Genomic DNA, 23,700 nt, shown 5'->3' on the forward strand with positions numbered 1-23,700 from the left:
TGGATCTTTTGAAAATAACGTTGTCACATTACTGCACACAGCAATTTAATTGACTTTCCCTGATTCGAGTGCTTGATTTATTGCATGCAATATCGCTTTATTAAGAGCTTAATGAAAACCCATCCATCGTATGGTTGCGGTAAGGTAATGGTACTTATGGGCCAAGTGTTAAATACCGAATCAAGTAGATTTAGGTTGTGCCTGCTGTTCTTTTTAATCAATTCTGGATGACGAATTTTAGTGCTGGCGCCTATCTTTTACGTCCTAGATGTTCTGATTTTTTTTAAACTGCCCTGCAACAATATTTGAGCAATTATTTTATACGTGTATTTGTTTTTACGACTCGGAAAGGAGTGTTGATTTTCTTTGCGTTTTTACGACTCGAAGAGGAGTACTGGAGAAGTATTTTTTTTCCTAAATGAATTTTCTTGATAGATTTTTGAGGCAAGACATAAAGCGCGTGATAAAATGGGGTGTTTTAATTGTTGTGTCTAGTTTTGCCTTATTGTTACAATAAATGTATGAAATAGCAAATCGTGCTGTCTAATAAGAGTTTTAGTGCCTGTAAATATATCGACGAACCGGATATTTTGGGTAGCCCTCGGTTACAAATAGATTTTGGTGATCCGGTTATTGTTCTCCGTGCACATCAAACAAGTTTCTTGCTTGCAGATATTTACAGCTCCAATTTTATGACTGTACAACGCAAACTGACCTTGCTTTTTGCGAAAGGAACAAATAGGTCAACAAATTGTTAAAAATATAGGAAATTACACCTCGATCATTATCTCGAAGTTAAAATGTTGACTATTGTACGAAACAAAACAAATTGTGCAAAAAAGAAACAAGGCCTAGCCTCGAGAAAAGGAACTAAAAAGCCGAAATTTTGATTTTTCTTGGGAGTGTTTTATGAAGTGCCATTGATTATGTACTGGTGCGAATGAAAACTTGATTTGGGTCAAGGTTTTTTTTGCATCTGCTTGACTGGTTGCGTGTGCTTGAGGCCATAGGTCCTGGTCAGTGAAGGAGCTATCCCACCTCCCCTGGATCCCTCCGTGCAAGTTCTAGAAAATGAAAGTGTTCTCCGCCTATATTCGCCGCAAGAAAAACGTTGCTCATGGAGCATGCCTTAGACTATCAGGATCTGCGCTAAGTGGGGTGATTTTCTAGTCATATTCTTGCCTTCCCTTGCTGCTGAGATGCCAGAGCAAATATTAGCTCTTGAAACCAATCTGAGTAAAGTGGATTTACCAGCCTTTTAAAGAGTAGCAAGCCTTGAAAGTGCAAACAAAATCATTAAAAAAGCCGCAAATCCTTACGTGCTCTGAAGCAGAACAACAGTACTTCTGGTGATCACAACTCCAATAAGCCTAAAGCAGATGATGAAGCAGTTGGTGAAAGACGACTGCTGAGAAGACAAACGAATTCAAAAGTGGGACGAATCAAAACATGGAGACACTGCTTTGGGCAGTTAGGTTCCTCCGAGCCGGATAAGTCTATATATTGGGAGGATAAGTTCCTCCGAGCAGAATAGTGAAAACTTTTGCAGGGCTAACAGTTCTGCTCTTACTCATATGCAAAAGATCTCACGAGTCGTGTTTGAAGTCCTTGGGAGTTCAATTTTGTCAAAAATTTTTTTTGAAGCTCCTGAGTTCTGGACTGATCATGTTGAAGCTCAAGCTTCAATATTTCGCAAGTTTCTTAATTTGACTTTTGCATGATTTGATTTCTAACTTTAGCGCATATGTTTCCATGCTAATTTACCGCTGAAACCAAAGTTTGTGAATTTACTATTGTCAAATCGATCTTATAAGCAAGTTGGTCAATATTGGTGACCCCGAAACAACGAACTGCAACTAAAAACTTCTCAGATAAAATTAAAATTGTAAAGACATTAAAAAAATTGACGTAAAGACAAGGAGTGCCTTTGAATTCTTTTCAATACCGAATTTCTGTATTCACATAACTCAATGTTTTCTTTATTTTAGAACAATTTAGAACTGCAACTACAGCCCGTCAACGAATACGAAAAAAGAGGAAAAATTCAAAATTCACAAAAAAAGAAGAACAGAAAAAATGCAGAAATAGCATAATCAAATACAAATTCCAAAAGAGAAGGAAAATAGTTTCGGAATATGACAAGTGAAGCATTGTTTGCCAGCAACTAATTTTTTATAGTTCTATCTTTCTAACAAAGAACTAAGTAACAAAAGTAAAAGGGTCTCAATCCGAAGTAACCTATATCTATATAAGCCTATTTTACCTATATATATTTATATACCTAATATCAAATTTATAAACAAAAAGACTTTGTCCATGCGTCTTTGTTATCATTGAAAAAGTTTTATTGTGCAAATAGGCCTAAACAGCATCACAACTTATTGCAAAAAAAAACCACTGCCTTTTTTTAAAAAGCAGTTTAATAGCTGTAGATGCGTGTACATCGTTCTTTGCTTTGAAGTAGATAGTGTTCAATCACATACACACACATAAAGAAAATAACAACACAATAAAATTTGTTTTTTATCGTAGATAGATATCGAAGTTTTGGAGTTTTCAATCTCTTCAAAATGTAAAGCAAGAAAGAACACGGACACGGCAATTACTGTCAAACACTTTCTACTTCAGAGGGCACGTTAAGCAGTAGACAAAGCTTCGGATTTACGTTGTTCGTTGGAGAGAAGATTTAAACGTCAAGTAGTAACCCCACGTATCAAAAGTCGGTAAAAATAATTTCTTTTGACATTAATCATCCTTAAAAAAAATTGACGTTCTCTGATCATCTGCAAAGTCCAACAGACCCAACCAAGTTTAGGATAAAAGAAACTCAGACCATACCTTCACTAATATCACAACAATATAAAAGCACACTCGGGTCTGAGATAAATTTTGCTCTTTTAACATATCACCATAACAAAGGAATTTTCTTTCGAAAAAAGTAAAAATAATCGTTTATCAGCAAATAGGCTGACAATTAAAAGAACTCAAAACCATTACGCTGCATACAGATTGGAGAATACTAAACAAAAAACAGAGAACGGAAGTAGAAAGAGCAGCTTCTTTACCAACCTCAATTAACACTGAATACTCTTGCGCGCAACAATACAGGGGCTCTCATTGATAGTGCTGTTTAAATTTGCATAGAAACTGAAACTGTTCAAAACTGCAAACTAATTAAGCACTAAGCAAGAATAACCCGAACAATTCCAAACAGCAATTAGACCGAAACAAATGGCACCAAAAACAAATAAAAGGAAAGAGACGTTGATCCAACAAATCATGAGACGTGAAGTTGAGTGGGGCTCAGCAGTTAACTTTCTTGAGGAACAGTATCAGACCGATGACGTTGACGTTCTTCAACTCACGTATGACACACTGCTGGAACATAAGGCATGCTTGGACAAGCTATTGGATAATATCTCCGAGTTTACCCTTACAACTAACGAGAACATCACACTTGCCGAACGCTCAGGTGAACGCACAACAACATTGCTGAAATGGAAGAAAATTATAAATGGTTTGTCTAAATCAAAGATGAACACAGTTGGTGCTTCAGGAGACAATCCTATTACAAAAACAACAATGTATGCGCCTTCATCGAAATTATATCAAACAGATACACCAGGCACAAAGAAAGTGCAGCCCAAAATCACACGGAGGTACAACTTACGCAACAGACATAATTCATCTAACAACTCGAGAGAATCATCCTCAGATAGAAGTCTGCGCAACGCAATCTCTATATCACAGCCACAAGACTCATGCCCGACACTGACCGAAAGAAACAATACCAGTTGTTCTGTCTCAAATGAAATCGGACTCAGCATTGATAGATATCAATCACTGAATTTTAGAAATGACACCGACAATTCTTCACCTGACAGTCATCGAAAAAACGGCAGAGATACAGTTGTGTCGAATAAATCCTGCAAACGTATCATTGGAGAAACTGTAGAAAACACAGCAAACAACAGCATAGGAATTAGTAATCAACGAATAGATTGGGACCGGAACAGTTTACAACAGGGGTCTTCTCGAACATTTGTTGAACAGACCTCCAATAGTGAACCTAAAGATTCAAACGAAGGAAACGAACGACAACCTGAACTTTCCAAGGGAACCCAGAGCAATCAACATAACGAGTGCATTGGAACAAATTGGCATAATCAATTTGCCGAACCATTTCAGTTTGTGAAATTCAACAAAACCAATCAGGACCCCCAAACAACATCAATAGTAAATCACTCAGCAATATTTAAAAGCCATCAGCTTCCAGATAAACAACTCAGAAATTCAAAACTGCTCATAGCACAAAAAGGTATTAGCAATTAGCAATTGTCCCTCAGAGGACAGCTGTGACGACAGTGACAGTGACAGCGATGAAGAGACAAACCAACGAAACGATTTGCGTGCAAAAGTTTCCTCAAAGAACCAAGCATCCAAACTACAAATCATTGGGGGAAGCACAACTCACCAACAATCAACACAACAGGAAAGTTGCCTAACAAATTCACGAACTCTTGCTTCGAATAAACAAAAACAAACAAGGGATAAAAACATTTTCCCACCCGAGAATCGGAATCAACCTCGTTGCAATGAGAATACCATGTTAACACAGACAACCTACAGCCGTCCAACAGTATCAGCAGACACATCTGACACGGAAATACAGAAAAGGTCTTGCCGCAACCAGTCTCATGCAATACACGAAATCAGAGAGAACAGTATGGAGAGATACGAAGACAGCTCCAATGTCAGACAACCCACAGTTCACTTCGAATCTGCTACACAACTACATGAAAATCACACAACCATTTCAACCAACGAACATTTTCGCAATCTGCAATTTACACCAAATCAGAGAAACCCGCACATAAACATCAATTTGCCAAAGACACAACTGAAGACATACAACGGAGACCCCCTCAAATGGCACGAGTGGTATTGTTATTTCAAATCAACAATACATGATAACGTGTCTCTTTCGGACGCACAGAAAATCACCTATCTCCAAAACGCTCTCACAGATCGCGCAAAGGAAAGCGTTTTTGGATACTCATATAATGCAGAATTTTACCACGATGCAATAACTGAACTCAAGAGAAGATTTGGAAGACCACAAACTGTTATTGCAGCATATCTTGACAAACTGGAACGCTGGCCCAAGCCTTCGACAGACAACCCAGACAGCTTCATTTCATTTGCAGCGTTTCTCAGACAATTAGTACAAACTTTTCTTCACGAATTTACGCCGGACCTGCAATCATCCGCCGTTCTCAGAGTAGCCAAAGAAAAACTATCTCCTGCAATGATAATAAAGTGGAACGAAAATGTCATCCGCAAAGAACTTGTTAACTCAAATTTGATTCATTTCAAAGATTGGATAGACAAGTATGCCGAAGCGTGCGAAGATATGCCACGCACTCACAACAGAAATTCATTCTATGAGAGAACACACCAACGTGGAAAATCTCAACAAAGTATCAACGCCAGAAAGAATTGCCCGCTTTGTTCACAAAGCCACAATTTAGGAAAATGTCAAAAATTTTTGAGTGAAAACGTGTACGACAGACAGCAGACAGTGCGACAACTGCACTTATGCCCAAATTGTCTTACTAAACATCCAAAAGGACAATGCAACAGCAAATACAGATGCCAGGTAGACAATTGTAACGGTTTTCATCACTCAACAATACACCGTAACAATTTCAGCACAACACAGCCTAGTAATCAAGGACAAAACCAATCAACATCTGAATATCGACACAATGGAGATAACTTGAACAGAAACCAGTTCAATTTCACAAACAACAGTTCTTCGTGGAACAAAAATTTGAGCAGCAGGAACCCCAACTGCAATCACCAAATTAGACAAAATGGTAACAGTGGTTACAACCGGCAACGCAGCAGAAGCCGATACAACAGCAGCAACAACTACAACAACAACAGCAGCATCAACAGCAATAGCAACAATAGCACAAATGGTAGCTACAACAATAGTAACAGCTACAACACACATAACCGGAACTTCTATTACGGGCAATCACATCAAGTGCCCAATACGCCCAATGTTCAACAACAGCAGCCAACATCAGGAAACTTCAATCAACAATATCAGCACTCAACAGACCAATATTTGCAAATCTTCACAGGCAGCAATAACCGACACCAGAACTACACTTGCAGTAATAACCAGCCGAGCAGTTGGATCCGACCACATGTTCAGCTCCAAGCAATACCGGTAACAGTGTTTTCGGAGACGGTCTCCATTGAAGCTTACGCTCTCCTTGACAGTGGAAGTGATAATACGCAAATTACCAAGACAATTGTAGATGCTTTAGGAATTCGTGATAGGAAATGTGTTGCAATACCCGTAGCATCACTATACCAAGAACACACGATTGAAACAACAGAAATTTTTCTTGGGATTGGAGCCATCGACAGCAGTAGACCTATCATTAACTTACCAGTCTTTGCGACCTCTACCACAGACTTTCAAATGCCGACGGTGCCAATTCAGATGCTCAACAGCGTTTGTAAGGACTTCGGTCATTTAAGCGATATCAATTTTCCTCAAATCAGAGACAACAAAATAGGTATTCTGATAGGATCCGATGCGTTTACAGCAACAGTTCCACTCAAGTACACAATCGGACCACCGGGAACACCGTACGGAGTTCTCACACAATTAGGATGGACAATAACAGGACCAGTCCCAAACAAGTATAGACAAATTACAGAGAAGAACCAATGCAATCGTAATATAACCTTGTTCAATAGGGTTAAGTCAAGAAGAGAAAATTTTGGACGAAGACATGCTACAATTATTTTGGACCTGTGAAGGAACAAGAACGACAAAGGCTTCACCTAATACAGTAAACCAAGAAGTCAAGAAAGCCCTACAAATTTTCGAGGATACAGTAACGGAGAGAGGTATGAGATTGGACTACCCTGGAAACAAAACATACAATTACCTAACAATTACTTTCTAGCAAAAGCCCAATTACGATCATTGGAAAAGCGCCTCAATGAAGACAAACAGTTAGCCGACACCTACAGCAGCTTAATTCAGAACGATATTGTAAAAGGTTATGTTGAGGAGACGGACCGCGAACCTTCCCCAACTTGCAGCCAATTATGGTGTCTTCCTCATCATCCAGTACAGCACAAACAGAAGAAAACGGTTCGTCGTGTAACAAACGCAGCATCTATTTATAAAGGACATTCACTGAATAAAGTGCTTCTAACTGGACCAGATCTTCTCTGCAGTTTAGTTGGACTCCTACTACGCTTTCGACAGTTTGCCATAGCAGTTACCTGAGATATAGAAGCCATGTTTATGCAGATAGCAGCAAGGAAAGAAGATCAAGACGCATTAAGGTTTCTATGGTACAAAAACAACACCGAAACAATATACAAATACAAGCGACTCATATTTGGTGCAACCTGTTCGCCCTCTTTTGCTATCTATGTACTTCGAAAATGTGCTATCGATAATCACCACTTATCACCTGAAGCCAGTCAATCAATAACGAATAATTTTTACATGGACGAGTTTTTACAGAGTTTCGAGACAACAGACGAAGCAATTGAACAGACAACATGCATCAAAGAAACACTTAAAAAAGGAGGATTCAACTTAACGCAATTCTTCAGCAACGATTCGAGTTTTCCTTTAATTGACGGCTCTGAAGGAGATACAGCATTAACGCAACGAGTTCTGGGACAGACGTGGGATGTCAAAAACGACACCTTCATATTTAGGAAACCCAATTTAGACATCAAAATTGAACGTTTACATTAAAGAGAACTCTTGTCAATAGCAGCTTCGCTTTTCGACCCCCTGGGGATGATAACGCCATTTGCGATACGAATTCGAAGCCTTCTTCAAGCAGTCATAAAACAAGGCAAGAAATGGGACGAACAAGTACCAGTCGAATTTCATATTGACCTGAAGAAATGGATTAACGAATTCAACAGCATGCCAGATATTACAACAAAAAGATGCCTTGTAACAGGACCAACGACCAGTCAACAACTTCATGTCTTCACAGATGCATCAAATATAGCAACTTCAGCGGTTATTTATATGAGATCTACAACTACTGAAGGGAATTTCATTGTGAACTATGTCATTAGCAAATCCCGAGTAGCCCCCATAAAGCACAAGTATACCTAAACTTGAATTACAGGCAGCCACAATGGGAGCCAAACTAGCTAGTTTTGTAGTCACAGAAATGACATTAAATTTTTCCTCAGTTCACTTCTGGACGGATAGTACTGCAACATTAGGATGGATAAACTCAGACAAACGGCAAAAAGTTTTCGTAGCTAACCGTGTCAACAAAATTTTGGAACATTCTAAAGCAGAGGAATGGAAACATATATCCGGAAAGCTCAACCCTGCCGACCATGGTACCAGAGGTTTGAAACCATCAGAGCTTGAAGAGAAGTGGCTACAAGGACCAAAATTTCTTTTTCAAGACCCTGAAAACTGGAACTTTGATCAAACAAAATTTTTAACAACGACAAATTTAGTATTACCTAAATGTATGGACCCTGTCATATAACCATCAAAATTTTCAATTTCGAAACGATTGCTCAGAAGGACAACAACCGTGTACAAAGCAAAACATTTTGCGGAAAAGAGATACACTAAACAGTCAGAATGCAGTCCAAAATTACCTGATAAAGATTTCACAACAAAACACTTTTAGAAAAGCAATTATTAGAATGCAAACTGGACAACAACTGGAACGAAGGGATGCAGTTCTTCAATTCAATCCATTTTTGGACGGAAATGGAGTTTTGCGTGCCAAAGGAAGGCTGAGACATGCGCCAATACCTTGCAATCAAAAACACCCCATAATACTAGACATCAAAGACCTTGTCACATGTGAACGGAGTTTGTCAGAGCGCACCTACAACAGACATTTTTAATCATTGGACTTCGAAGGTTCCTAAGAAGACTCAGCCGGACAGGTTTCATATGCCGCCGATGGAGAGCTCAGAATATTACACCAATGATGTCTGATCTTCCGCACTTTCGCTTTGCTGGTGCCAAAAAACAATACCCATTCATAAATGTAGGATTAGATTACTTTGGACCTTTCTACATTGAGTATAATACTCGCAAGCTTGCAAAACAGTACATCTGCATTTTCACTCGTTTAGTAACCCGTGCAGTGCACTTGGAAGTTTGCCATAGTCTAGACACCGACAGTTGTTTACTTGCAATTAGACGTTTTGTTTCAAGGAGAGGATACCCAGAGATAATAATCTCCGACAACGGAACAAATTTTACAGCATCGAAAAAGGTTATGAATTTGGATAATATCAGCATTGACAACTCCTATATTGCTCAACAATTATCGCAGCAGAACATAGTTTGGAAAATGAATCCACCACTTGCTCCACACTTCGGAGGTATATGGGAAAGAATAATTCAAACAGCGAAGAGAACTCTTCTCATAATCTTAGGAAGTCAGCAACTGAAAGCAGAGACTTACCAAACAATTGTGACAGAAACGGAAGGCATCCTAAACTCCCGCCCCATAACTTACGTTTCTTCTGATAACAACGACGAAGAAGCCCTGACACCCAACCACTTCATTCTTCGACGACCACATCTAGCCCTAGCCCCTCTAACATCAAAACTGAAAACTTTCAGGAAGAAAGATTTCAACTATACACAAACGCTTTTGGACCACTTCTGGAAATGACTTCAAAGAGAGTATACTTCAGACCTAATAAGCAGAGCAAAATGGAGAGAGCAGTCAAAACAACTCAGAGTGGGCGATTTAGTCTGGATTCTGAACGAATTTACCCCAAGAGGTATTTGGCCCCTTGGACGGATAACCAAATGTCATTATGGAGCCGACGAAATACCAAGATCATTTGACATTCACACAGCAACAGGTACACTAACGCGCCCTGCAGTAAAATTGTCACGAGTCATAGATGAAGAAGAAGCGGACATCACAAGGAGCGCAGCAACAAACCCAACTTGATTTAAAACTGTATTAGAATTATCACCAAATTGTTTACTTATCTCCTGGAAACCAGTCATTCAACATTCAATAATATTATTAACCCTTTTCTCTCGTTGTGTGGGAGGATTGTGATTTTTGTCAAAAATTCCAATTAGCTTTTAGATGTCAAGCCACCGCGAGATAGCGAATTGCAACTCAGAACAACATCAGAAGCCAAATAGATCAAACCGGTCCTTTCCAAATCAAGTAACCAGCAGCTCGCAAGATTGTCTATCATACAGTGCAGCTTACAATGCAAAGAGAAGATCAACAACTTCGAAAGAGATTATAAGTCACAAACTCAATATGTTTTAGTTTTAAAGTAGTTTTAAATTAGTACCAGAGTATTCAGGTCTAGCCCTAATTTTAAAGCGCGCCCTCCTCTCCTCGCGGAGTGTTGAAGCTCAAGCTTCAATATTTCGCAAGTTTCTTAATTTGACTTTTGCATGATTTGATTTCTAACTTTAGCCCATATGTTTCCATGCTAATTTACCGCTGAAACCAAAGTTTGTGAATTTACTATTGTCAAATCGATCTTATAAGCAAGTTGGTCAACAGATCATGTTCTGTTCACATTGGTTTACCTCATGGCCAAGGCTTGAGAATGGTTTAATTCTCTCAGTGAAAATCGGTGACTGTTGGCTGAGTCCTGCATTGAGTATTCGCAATTTAAAAATTGCCTTTATAAGATTTGATCAATCAAGAGAAAAACGAATGATAGTTTAGCCATGATTGAATCCCTATATTTTCAATTAGTTGTTCGATGGAAACCTGGATAAAATGAAATCAAGATGATAACTTTTCTCAAAAATGTCGCCCAACGGTCTATTTTTATCTAAGTGCTAGGCTTGGAGGCGAATTGTCTTTGTTATTTGATACTTCGTTAGAAGTATACAGCTTCAAGAAATACGAATATAGGTATGCTCAGTTAATGTGTTTGATAAAAAAAATACAATGAACATACCAGAGTTCGTCGGTGATGTGCTCACTTTAATGTATGATAACTGCCTGCTCTTTGACGAAATTGATTTTTGGCGTTATCAGTATATCAATATTGTCGCCCAATGAGGCCGCTCGCAGTTGGTTTTCTTTTCTTGATGAGTTCAGCCTAGTGCGTTATGGTATTGTTTCTGTGCATAAATTTGGTGACATATTGGATTAAGTAAGTACAACTAAGACCATTGAGTTAAACCATCGTAATGTCTTGATTCTTACTGGATCTGATCATTGTGTTCTCAGTTTTCAATATCCACTATTAGGAATGTGAAGCCTTCGAACAAAATTGATTATTGCAACTAGAGGAACTTCGATGCGGAAGCGTTGAGCAGTTTTCTGGTCCAAGGAAGTCAAGATGTAATTAATCGCAGCTGTCAGTTTCGGATTATGATTTTAAAATGCTGACAAGATTGAAATGAAAGCAGTAAAAAGTGTTAAGAAAAATGTCAACTTTGCGAAGTAAAGTCTATCTTTGAGTTCAGTCACTTCGTCTTTTGCTAATTTCTAGAAAGGAGCCCAATAAATTAACTATCGCTTGGGTAGCACGAACCCAAACAAATGTTACCCAATGCTGAAAAAAAATTGAGAGGAACCGATGGAAGTCGGGTTGTACAGCTAACCTCGTAGAATTGTTCTTTAGTTTTTTGATACCAAGATTGAACCGGTTCTCGAAACTGTGCCCTTAGTTGATAATGCAGATGTTAATCAATCACGTGGCGCTGCAATGGTGTCTTTAGATGAGCTATCAGACAATGATATCGTGAAGTTGATATTCAAGACATCAATGAGCAATTCTTCTAATGATTTCGTTCCCTGTAAATTTTACCACAAGTCGATGAAGCGTATCATTTTTTGTTCGTCAAATTTATTAATTTGGCTTCCGTATCCGGTTATTTTCCTGGAGACTTGAAAGAAGGCACTTTTTCTGTACATAGTCGACAAAATCGAACCCTGGTTCAGAGGTCCTCTCAAACTACTGGCCTGAAAACAACCTGCGTTTTATTTCCAATTGAGAAACCTGTTTATCAACAACTGACACATATCTGGAATCTATTTTGTTGGAGTAAATACCAAATCGCCCATAGTTTTTTTTTCTACTGAAACAGCTCTACTCAGTCTCAATTGATCTTCTATCGATTTTAGACGATGATAAACCAGTTATTGGCATTGGACTTCTGCCATCTGTCATCTGCTGTTGATGATTGATGATGAAGTTTTGCTCTTTTCCTTCTAACCATTTAAGAATGCCATCAACTGTTTTAGCGCTCCTAACAGTTTATTTGATCAACCGCTCTCATAAATATATCAGGTGAAATCTTTTCAAATGGAACAAATTTTGGCAAGAGTTCCGCATGGATTAATTTTGGGTTGGTTGCTTCTTTATCTGCTTTAGAAGGTAAATGTATAGCCTGCTTTGAACTATCAGTTATATGCTGATTATACCGCGTTAAGTTCCTATTTGATTCTTCGGTTTCGCAATTTAAACTCAATTTTACTCTGTGGTGATGAATTAACGTTTGCTGGTACAAAAATGATATTGAACGCGGAAAAGACTGCGTTTATGATTGTCAGCAAACGTGATGAAAGTGGAACTTGTCTTTTACATCTACCTCACAAAATACAAAGTTTTGTTCGAATTCATGAAATGCGAAAAGTTTTCTTGGCCCGGAATGAGCTTGATATGAGTTTATATAGAAACGGCGGTTGCTGCTGACTTTTGAAAACAGAAAAGTTAGTGTTTCTGTGGTCACCGTACAAAATCACTTACACTTTAAATTTTAAAAAGTCCTCATAAAAAATCGTTGGTTTTCGTTGCTTTACAACGATTAATGTTTTTCTTATCAGTTATCTTTGAACGCTGAGTTGTTAAGGTTTAAATCTGTGCGGCTCATTTTGTATGTTTTCTGGTTTTGCTTGTGTAAATGATGTCAATGCTCAAATCTCTCCGGTTCTGGCTGGTGTAATTTCATACCAATTTTTTTAATGAAATCTGGTATGGTGAAGAATAAATGTTTTCATACAAAAGATAACGGTTCTGGATGCTGTTACAGTATTTTTGTTTTTGTGAAGTTTCGATGCTTCGAGTCTCTTCCGGAATTCTTCCAGCTATGTTTTTTTTCTGCAAAAATTTCGCATGACTGTTTTGTCTCAGAGAATTCTTCGATTTCACTTCTCTAGTGACTTTTTCGCGCTTGTTTTCTGATTCTTTAGTCGTTTGAATTCCGCGTATTCATAAATTAGTTCTGTTGCTAAAATAAAACAGATTTTGGAAGCTGATGGTAAATAGCGCGTGTAGCGTAGTGGGTTATGTCCTTAACTCTCAACCAAGAGGGTGCGGGTTCGACCCCTTCACAAGTCAAATATTCTTGCACCATAAGTCTGTTAGCCTATGCACGCCTTCTAAATTGTTTGACTCGTCGGCAATCGTTCGAGAGCAGTTCGTCCGATATTAGTTGGTTTATTTTTGATCTAATTTTTTCTCTTCTGAATTTTAAGCAACTAAACGCAATTGGCGGCAGTTTTTCACTACAAGACCCATGAAAAGTGCGCCGAAAAATCATTTGAGATGGATGGTGTTTGAAAACTCATCATACACCTCTTTCTTTATTAATTGTTGAATATGGTTTTTCCATTGGCCATTGATTATTAGTTTTGATCAGTAAAAAAGGCCAGTCCGTTCCTTTCTGCGCTGTATCTGCATTTGTCCTTTCGAATTTCTCATGTTACCCCTAAGCATAAATGCAGTTACTCTGAAAGTAATGTGCGCGTTTATAGACAACGTCTGGATTAATTAATCACAACTTGCTGTCAAATTTTAGGTAAATTATCAATGTACATGAACAATTGTTGACAGTAACAACAATTTTTAAGCATGATCTTCAACTCAAAATGGTTTGATGCATTGTGAATTTTCGAATTACCGTAACTGTCTGAGCATTCACATATACATACTACGTAATGTGAATTGTATTGGCGCGGTGTATTTTCATGCACTGTGAAGCCGTGCCATAAAGGCAAATTAAGCGTAGAGCAGTGAGAATGAGAGTATGCTATTTAATGAGGTATGTTTTGAACAATAATGAGGTTTTAACATTGTCCAGTCCGTTCTGTTCATTCACCGTGCGTGCTGCTACTTTTTTTTAATGATCCTGTTGCATTAAACTTTTTTTCAAGTATTTGTGAGGGAACTTGATCGAAAACTTTCAATTATAATCTGGATTTTGCTGTTAATAATTGTAACCAACAGGAGTTCGGTCACGCTCTTTGAGATGTTGAGAATGACGAAAATGAGATGATAAGCAAGCATAAATTCTGAGATTAGAAAGTGCAATTTCAAAAATTTACTCTTTTCGAATCAGCTTGAGATTAAAAGCTAGAAAAATATACTTGTAAGCTCGAACGCATTTGACGTTTGGTCTTCAAACTTTTCATGTGCTTGTGTGCGCTCTCAAATTGTTAGTTTGTTCGTCATCACAAAATCTGTGCTTGATTACTGTTTTTTACAACACGGTTATGCAAGTAATAGTCCTATCTGTTGTTTGTTACTTTGATTGCTGTTGAATCTGTTGCTGCAATGTATAATGTGAGTATGGTCGCACGCCACGCGGTCACTCTGCCGAGATCACAGAGTGTGACCGTGGCTGATGACGAGGTTGATCTTGACACCACCCCAAATCTCAGAAAGAGAAGGACCTTATGGAGGTTTCGTCCCACAGGAAGACCTCAATTTGGGCGCAGAAGACATTTGCAAAGGTTAAGTTATCTGTTTAAAGTCCGATTTTTTCCTCGGCGCCTCGCCTCTTTTTATGCATCTTGGAAAAAAACAAATTTTCGCAGCTTTTCACTACGAGCCTGATTTTCCTTATCCTTTCGTTGTGTTTCTCCTTGATGGGATTTTTGTAATTCACACTCTCTCAAGATTAAAGTTTTCTGTACCATTTTAAATTCTCGTGTGACTTTTACGTCCTTGAAATTGCGAATTTTGCGTGATAGATTTTTTTATTCACAGTTTTAAGCAGCTAACTCAATTTTCGGCAATTTACTACTAAACATTAGATGGAAATTGCGCTGAAATTGGTTTTTTCATCTTTCATCTTATAGTGGTCTATAATTTACTCTAAGAACGTGATTTGAAGCCCCTTAGCAAACGTATCCCCTTGCCCCAACAAGTCTCCCAGCCCTCATCCATTGAAATCTTTTTGGTTAGCAGAAAACTTCGAAGGCGCCTATGAAAGATTTTGTTTGTTTTCTAACCTCCTCATCAGCATTTGAGGCAATTTGTTTTTTCGTTCATTTCAGCACAATTAGTTACAGCCCTCTCTAATCACTTTAATGGGAAGTATTTTAATTCAACTTTGAACATCAAACATTTGTTGAAACCATTGCAGAGTTCTTCTAATTTTTAAGTCAAATCCAAAATTGTTCTGTGCTTCTCATGGTGGACTTGAGATGTGCAGAGATCTTTGTAATGCTTGGCTTGGTTGGCTATCGATTATTGTTTTAAATTGTTTATCAGCCATTTCTGCCATGCGAAGGGAATGAAAAAAATTAGGTTAAGCATAATTCAAAAGTACTGATTTAACTGAGATCAGTCATCATTCTCTTGTTAATAGCTGTGAAATTTCTTATTCGTTTTTTTCACGAATTGAAAATTTAGAATTGTCTGTGAGCAGTGTTCTTTTGTAAAGATCGCTTCACTATTTTTGGTCACGATTTTTTTGGTCAACGAGGAGTCAAAAAGGAGTTGTGATTTTAGTCACACTGCATTCGTAAATAGTGAGTGGAGTGAAATAAATGGTTTCTTAAGTTAGTTGTGAGAGTCTGTATTCAGGGGCGGAAGCTCGTCTGCTTCTTACTTTTTTGCAGAATGTTTTCAAAGTCAATTCCTAGGAGTTTAAGGTATAATTTTTTGTTAATAACAATTTGTTTTTTATTTCAAAGAAGAACTTTTCCTGCTTTAGTCATGAATATTTTTGTTACAACGTGTGGCGTTGTAAGCACTTCAAATCAGTTTTTTCTATTCATTCATTCACGCAATTTTGTCTGATTTGTACGCTTACTGGAATGAATTTTGCTGCTTGCACCTGGCTACCCTTATTCACAAAATGAGTAGTTTTGCTTACGTTAACTGGCAGTGACAATTCAACTGAGGATATCCCACTATAGTTGTAGGATAATTGGCGGCTGATTTTAGATTTATACTCTTTTCACCTTATGATGTCTCATGAATTCGTAAGAAAAATATGATTTGTATTTGTATATCTCTTTGTATAAGTCTATGAAGCAATCGCGGCTGTTTTCTTTCAATCTGTCAGTCTGAAATTTTGAGGTTCATTTCCGGTTGGATTGAGGTTGACTTGTATTTTTTTAAGTTGTGTTTAACTGGAATACAAATGCCATACCTTTTATACTTTGTTTTAATCAATCGTAACTTTTAAAATACCTGAAATTACAAAGAGCTAATTTTTCTACCTAATTTTTACTACCAAATGCAGATCTTTTTACCCTGTAAAGTAACTTTAAACCCTTTCTGCTCTGTGCTCACCATTACTACAATGCCCTCCTTGTAGTCCAATGCTCATCATTCGAGTGCGCCGTCGAAAATCTTCGGGTTATTGTGTCAAAGCATGTCCACCGACCCCCATTCGAGTACGCTTTTTGCACTGCGCTATTTCGCTTCACTGTTATAGTTTTCGATTCAATATCGGTCCCTGACCTGTGAAAGAGGTTAAAGAGGAGATTGCTATCTTAAAAATAATAGTTTTAAATTTGGTAAAAAACCAATTAGTTTACCAAAGGAATTTACCGTGTTGCCGGTGCTCTTAATTTAGGTCAATACGACCTTGAAGGTTTTGCACAATGTGACTATGTGGCTTTATGTGAACCGGTTTAAATGCAAACGTGCATTTATAATTCTATAAGTGTCCAACATCTGTAATAAATGTGATCACTTATATAGACCACAACACAGCATCCCTAGCAATAGTTTTAACAACGTGAAGTTTGCGATATGGTCGAGAGAAGTTTTGTAACCGTCAAGTTGTTCCCTTAATTCATGCAATAGAAGAAATAGTAGCAAAATATCCAGATTAATTTTACTGATTCCCGGTCATTCTTGTATTTATCCACAGGACGTCGAATGTGCCTAAACAGTACGGTAAACTTCGTGTTCTTTTCCGCCTGATGTATTTCTCAAACTATTTTCCTTACCGCATTGCTAACATTATAATGTAATTTTTGTTTTGTGTTGGTAAACAACTTAATGTACACAATCGCTCTTGAAATGTCAAGCCTTGTACTGCGTATTTTATCAGATTAAATTTTGGATAAGTGAAACAACAATTCGGAAACCATCTGAAATAATGTAAATTGGCTATAATTTTCGCGTGGAACTACGTTCGCTCTTGTACCTTTGTAGTCCCACGCACAATTGCAATATACATTTGTTTATTAATTACATGCTTATAATTCGTGATCTCAAGTGTTCGGCGATGCTGGAAGAAGATGGAATATGGAGCATTGATTGAAAAATTTGAGGAATTGATAGACGACAGCGAGCTGCAAACAGAACTGTTAGCAGTATAAAGAACATTACTTTCGACATGGAAAACGCGATTCAAACATAAAATCGTAAAATCGTCGGGTCAGATTCTGCCACAACAAAAGGGGAAATGCTTAACAATTTTAAAATTGTCTTGAATAGACTAGACTCATTGTTCACTCATATATATTACCATTAAAAATAACCACCTTAAACGCCCAAATTTTCAGAAAGACAGACCAACATAAAATGCAACCGGATTTTAAGTTATCCGTTTAACCTTTTTGCGTGGATTATGACAAAATTGAAGGACCAATATTATTCATTTTGATTTTGGGGTTACTCCTTTCCTCATTGGGTCTGCGCAATTGCCGCGTTTCAAACTATTGAGTATTGTTCTTCACTATTATAAGTTTCAGTTGGTGAGTGCGAGCGCTCAGGGTTACATTATGTGGGGTCATTCTGCAAGCCACGTGTTGTTGGAAGTTCAATCAAGAAAGGAAAGCATTTTACTTAGTGAAATGCTTTTGCATCTACTGTTGTACTGGTTATTTTATTTTAATTTAGAGAACGCAGGGTACGATTTCATCCATCGGTCACTAAAACTTCGAGGCAGAGCGCTTAGTTTGAAAGATTGAACTTATACTTAAAGAAGTGAAAGAAATTTTTTGCCCTAAAGTTAGTGTCCTAATTTAGGACACTAAGTTTAGGGCAAAAAAATTAAACTTAGTTAAAAATCTTACTTGTGAGACTTGAATCACCACTATAAATAATCGGCTGCGTCACTATCGGAGACGGAGATTTCTTGATTCATTTCAACTCCTGTTTTTTTTTTCAAACAGAAAACGTTTATTTCACTAATCTGCAAAATTGTACTCATAACCTCAATTTCAAATGAAATTCAACACATTCGTACCCTTTGGTTCTCTAAATACGTTAGTTAGAACAAAATCTTTGTCACCCTCGTGCCCAGCACTCGGGTGTAGGCGCCCTCGTGTATTGGCGCTAAGTCCCTCGGGCGACTAAGATTTTGTTCTAACATATTCCAGTTCCTGTTGCGGTAACAACAGTTGATAACTCATCATGAAGTAAATGCCCGCTTAACGGTTTTCATCTGAGTTGTATTTGCTCATAAATCGATATCACCCTCTTAAAGGCATTCAACAACGGCTTTGCCTAGGAGTTTGATAGCTTTAACGGACTTTGTTTGCCCCGTAAAGTTTTCTGTGTACCCCGCAATGTTTCATAAACCATTAAAAAAATGTCAAATTCAAATGCTAAAGTTACTTTTTTAAAATAAAGCAATTTTCAAACATAAAAAGTTCATTTTTCCATACTAGAGATGTTCCGCCTTAATATTATTTTTCTATGTATTTTGAGCATAAATTTTGTAGCATGGCTTGTCAAGCAAGGTTTTTGACTTACACGTAGCTGTTTGATATTTTCTTGCGTGTTTTTGTGTTCATACGAATGAATCGTTTTTAAATACTAATGTCCTTCAAAATGATGTCTGCCAGTTTTATTTGGAGCAGCAGAAAGGTTCAACTGACACTATCTCGATCTTGATTCTTTTAAGAGCAGGTTATTAAAAAATCAATTCAAATTTCGACCGAGGATATCAAGAAGTTTACTAATTTTTGATCTGTTTTATTTGACCGCGAAGGCATATGTTTAGGAATAATTGGCGGTATCTTCGAAATCCCTCCTAGAGAACATTACGATAACATGGTTGCTGAACTTTTTTCCACATTTTCCGGAAAATTTTCCAGAAGCCTTTTGAATATGACACTTCGAGCTTTTTTTGTTTTCCGACTTTATTTGAACTTGAAAATGGCAGGATTAACGTGTTCATTAATTAGAGGCACTATAAAAGTGGAGAACGTTTCCATCGAACAACATGTTTATAATACCAGGTGCAGATTTGCGAGCAAATTTAGAAGGGTGTTTTTTTAAAAGCTGGCTTAACCTTGCCTTTTCGCTCTAAAGTTAAAATTGTTCAATTGTGCACCCCCTTTGAATAAAGGCAGCGATAACTTTATTGGCACCCCCTTTATTGGCAGCGATAACTTTTTCCAATATTTTTTTCTGTTTCGATGTCTTCTACGTCACGCAAATCTATTCTTTCGCAGCGATTCCGGCAATATGTCGGCTATTTTAGTGTAGCATAAATATTCGTGCAATGGTCTTCGAAACAAAAAGAAGGTTTTAATCAAAATATTTAATGATTTTTGCTATGGAATGTTTAAATTGAAACCTTTCTTTTTGGTGTAATGACTATTTTTCCCTATATTGGGAATGTTTTGAAGCTGAAGGTTGCATTTATCATAGTAGTTTTGACCAAATTTTGATTGATCTATCCATTTTTGTTCTGAATTTGAGGTTCGGATTAAACATATTATACTAAAACAGCTGCTCTTTTCTGCATAAACTGCCGTGGGATTGCGGAAAAGTTTCAGATTTTATTGATCCTATGAACCATTGGTCCCTTTTTAGAGCATTAAGAATCAAGAACTTTTCAAAAGTTTTACTTTCATAACTCTAAGAATTGGTTTTTTAGTCAAAAAGTGTTAGCCAATTCTCGTTAACATATTTAACAAAATACGAATTGCAGAACTCATTTCACTTAAGATCAAATTCAGTTGATGTTCAAATTCCAAGATAAATGAAGCTATAGACACGTTTTATAGTTGAACCTTTAAAAAAAATATAATTTGTCTCTTTTCAGGATTGTTTGTAAGATACAAAACCCTCTGCTGAAGCGCATTAAAAAGATAGTAATACAGAGTAAAAACATCCCTATGATCTTTAATGTAAAGCTCACTTATTTTTGATTTATGTGCTTTCAGTTGTTGATAACTAAAACTTTGAATATTTTTGGGTAATTAATTCGGTTGTTTGAGCCAATTATATGTTTTTCTTCAACAATTTAGCCAATGACTTTGTTTTTTGAAGTTTTTGAAAGTGGTGGAGGAAATAGGCCTCTCGTTTGTTTTTTAATGACTGCTGAACTTTGCGGAATTACATATTGTAGCGGAGATTCTGACCTTAATTGTTTGAAAAGTTCTTTAACAATTTCAATCACGTAAAGCTGTATACAGTATGTATCTTGTTATCAATTATTTATCAATTGAAACCAAAAAACAATAATCTGACTCATAGCTGAGATTTTTTATGTTGTTATCGTGAGTTTGAAAGAGATTGCCTTTTTCGTTACAAATTTCTATTATCTGCTCTTCAACGCGTAAATACTTAACATGTCAGCTGTTGAATTATACTTTTAAGTGGGAGGTTGGAAATGGGTGTCCGAAAGCACAGACGCGCGAGGTTGCATATCCACCGGTGTTCTGGTCAAAAGACGTGAAAGCAGTTAAGACTGCTCATTTTCCACAAAATCAGACGTCTCAAAATGTTCAAGCTCTCTAAGAAATCCCGTCTTTAAAATTAATGGTTACGTTGGCGCATTTGTGTTCGTGAATGTTTACTTGGCGTAATGAGATTGAATGCGGTACGTGCTATTTTCAGAAGATGTGTGTCAGAATTGCCCTCTGTAGACTTGGAGGGCAACCCAATCCCAGAACCCAGAGAGAGGGTAATCATCAATATTGGAGGTGTCAAATATCACTCCTTCAGATCCACCCTCCTACAGGTAAGAAGAGGACAGGGGAGCAAATACTGGCCTTTGACCAACTTCGTAAGGTTTCTTTCTCACGGCAGTTGTTGCCTTAATAAATTTTAAACAGCCATTATAACAGTACAAAATTCTGATGTTTATCTTCCTTATAAAAAATGGTTATGAATGAAGCGCCTAGAGAATAGTTGAATCTGTTTAGGTTCCGAAGACTCGCCTGTTTTACCTAATGCAGATCCCGGTGAACAGATTGCACCCGGATGAGTACGACCACGCAACCAACCAGTACTTTTTTGACCGGTCGCCCGACCTCTTTGAGCACATCATCAATTATTACAGGTTCGTTAATTATTTTTGTTTAATAGCCGCCCTTATCTTCTCAGCTGGCTATTATAGCGCTCCTAGTTTTTTTTACAATTCAAAGAATTTGAATTGTATTGAGGCGTTGTCTTTTTTACGACTCGAAGCGGAGTATTGGAGAAGTCTTTTTTAATCAATTTTGAGTGATTTTGAAGCGGGAAATGAAATGCGTGAAAAAATTTGGTGTGATTTTGGTGCTGAACAAAAGTGAGGAGCGGAGCGAAAAGAGAGTGGTTTTTTGTTCATATCGATGTTTTCTAGAGAGCGAGAAATTGAGGTATGAAAAAAATTCTGTAAGCGAGCGAAATTTTTTGTTCACGTGCGGCATTTTTAAAGCAGTTTTTTCTCAATTTTTTTTGGTTAAGTGGTTTGGTTGTGATTTGCTGTTATTTTCAGGCTGGTGTTGGTAGTGGTTTGAAGGTTTCTGAAAATTTATATGAATTTTATTGTTTTGTTTTACTGCCTCAAATGGGTATTGAAGATACCCCTATTACTTGAGCAATTTTTAATTAACACTTGGTTACAGTTTTGTGGATATGAAGCATTTTTTTTGTTGAGAAATATGACGAAAAATGTCCAAAATTGGAACTAATTTTCTTAATTTTTTGCAGTTTTTCGGTTTTTTTCTGTTCTTTAGACAAGTTTCTTAACCTATTATGACTTGCCTATTGTCTTGCGAGCATCTGGGTACCCTATTGGCTGAAACGATTTTTTGTTTAGATTTATGTGCTTTTGTAATATTAAAAATATATTAACTTTTTCCAGTTTTTTAGTCAAAGTTGTTTGTAAGAGCTTATTTCTTCGTGATTTGGCTTCAAGTATTTTAAAAAATCTCATAAGTGGTTTTCGTAGTTAATAGTTGTATTGATGAAGTATTTGTAGCAGAGATAGTTTTTTGGGGTATCAATTTATGACAGAATGTGATCAGATTTTTTACCATATTTTAATAGATTTGATTTTTTTTGCTTTCTTGTTTTATGGTTTTATTTCAAGATAGTCGTAAATTATTGGAGGCACGTTTTGTCTGATGAGTAGTTGGATGGCATTTAAGTGGATTTCCACTTCGAGTTGTTTCCGGAATTCTTCCGGATATGTTTTTTAAGATCTGTTCACACATTTTCATGATTCTTGAGGTCAAATTGGAGTAGTGATTTTAGTCACGCCGAAACAGGAAATGGAGCGAAAAATCGAGTGGTTTTGCGGCGTGAAATTCGCATTCTCGCTTTCTCGCTAGTGGTTTTTTGTTCACATGCGGCAATTTGACTTTGATTTTTACTGTTTTTTCGATTTTTTTGGATCGGTTTTTCTAAATAGTTTTGCCAATCCATTCGTAGTCTGTTCTAGGTCTTGTTTTCTGTTAAGTCAATAAAAATTCTTTGAATTGTACGTCAGGACTTGTCCTGCTATGTTTTTTTACTTCGTCGAACAAAAAAATGTTCCGCTTTACCTCATTTTGCCGCTTTTCCAACATTTTGCGTGAAATTTTTTGGACTTCTCTAGGCTAGTTTATTGCATGCAGTAAAACATCATAAATTAAGTTTTTACTACTACCGTTCTAATATTCAGCTGACTCTACATAGCACTGCGAAATAACTTTGTATTTAACTTAGAAATCAGAACCTTTTTTTTACCTCAAACCCTGCACTTGGAAACACTAAGCGAAATTTTCAATTGAACTGAAACAAATAAACCATGAGCTAATGTGTAATAACATAGCGAAAGCTTTTACGAAATGAAATTTTTATGAAATCTTGTGTTTCCAGCATTACACTGGCTTACTGGAAGCAGAAGAGATTTTTATGTGCACGGTCTTATAATGCTTCTCTGCACGATGCTATTTTTGCTAGGGCGGTCGAATTGATGTAGGCTACCCCTTATCTTGTAGGAAGAAATTTAATCGACCGTGCTTGGTAGGATGTTCTCCTAATGTCATTGTTCATCTTCTCATAGAAAAGATAAGATTACCATGAATTGGGTGACGCCTGAAGCAAAGTGCACTAAATGTGTACCTCTTGATTTTTCAAAACGAAGTGACTCTGCAAATAAGAACAAGTCAGAAAATTGTATCGCAGTCAAATTTAAATCCAAAATGACCGGAGGTGGTATAATAGAAACGGTCTTTAGGTGTTAGTAAGGCTAATTCT

The 23,700-nt window shown here is 37.1% G+C and overlaps 1 protein-coding gene across 3 annotated transcripts in view; it reads left to right on the forward strand.

Annotated features, from left to right (window-relative positions):
• LOC142336239 (potassium voltage-gated channel protein Shaw-like) overlaps nt 1-23,700 on the forward strand; it is a 65,664-nt gene that overhangs the window by 19,278 nt on the left and 22,686 nt on the right. The window contains exons 1-3 of one of the 3 annotated variants that reach the window (XM_075384918.1): nt 14,239-14,780; nt 21,091-21,214; nt 21,399-21,535. In XM_075384918.1, coding sequence (XP_075241033.1) covers nt 14,602-14,780; nt 21,091-21,214; nt 21,399-21,535 — 440 coding nt within the window. In that variant the 5' untranslated portion in view covers nt 14,239-14,601. Of the gene's footprint in view, nt 1-14,238; nt 14,781-16,720; nt 17,600-21,090; nt 21,215-21,398; nt 21,536-23,700 lie in introns of those variants that run through there. The other 2 variants (XM_075384920.1, XM_075384919.1) reach the window with 2 other exon arrangements.

The sequence above is a fragment of the Convolutriloba macropyga genome, chromosome 3 (genome assembly GCF_964194025.1).
Source record: "Convolutriloba macropyga chromosome 3, txConMacr16.3, whole genome shotgun sequence".
NCBI lineage: Eukaryota > Metazoa > Xenacoelomorpha > Acoela > Convolutidae > Convolutriloba > Convolutriloba macropyga.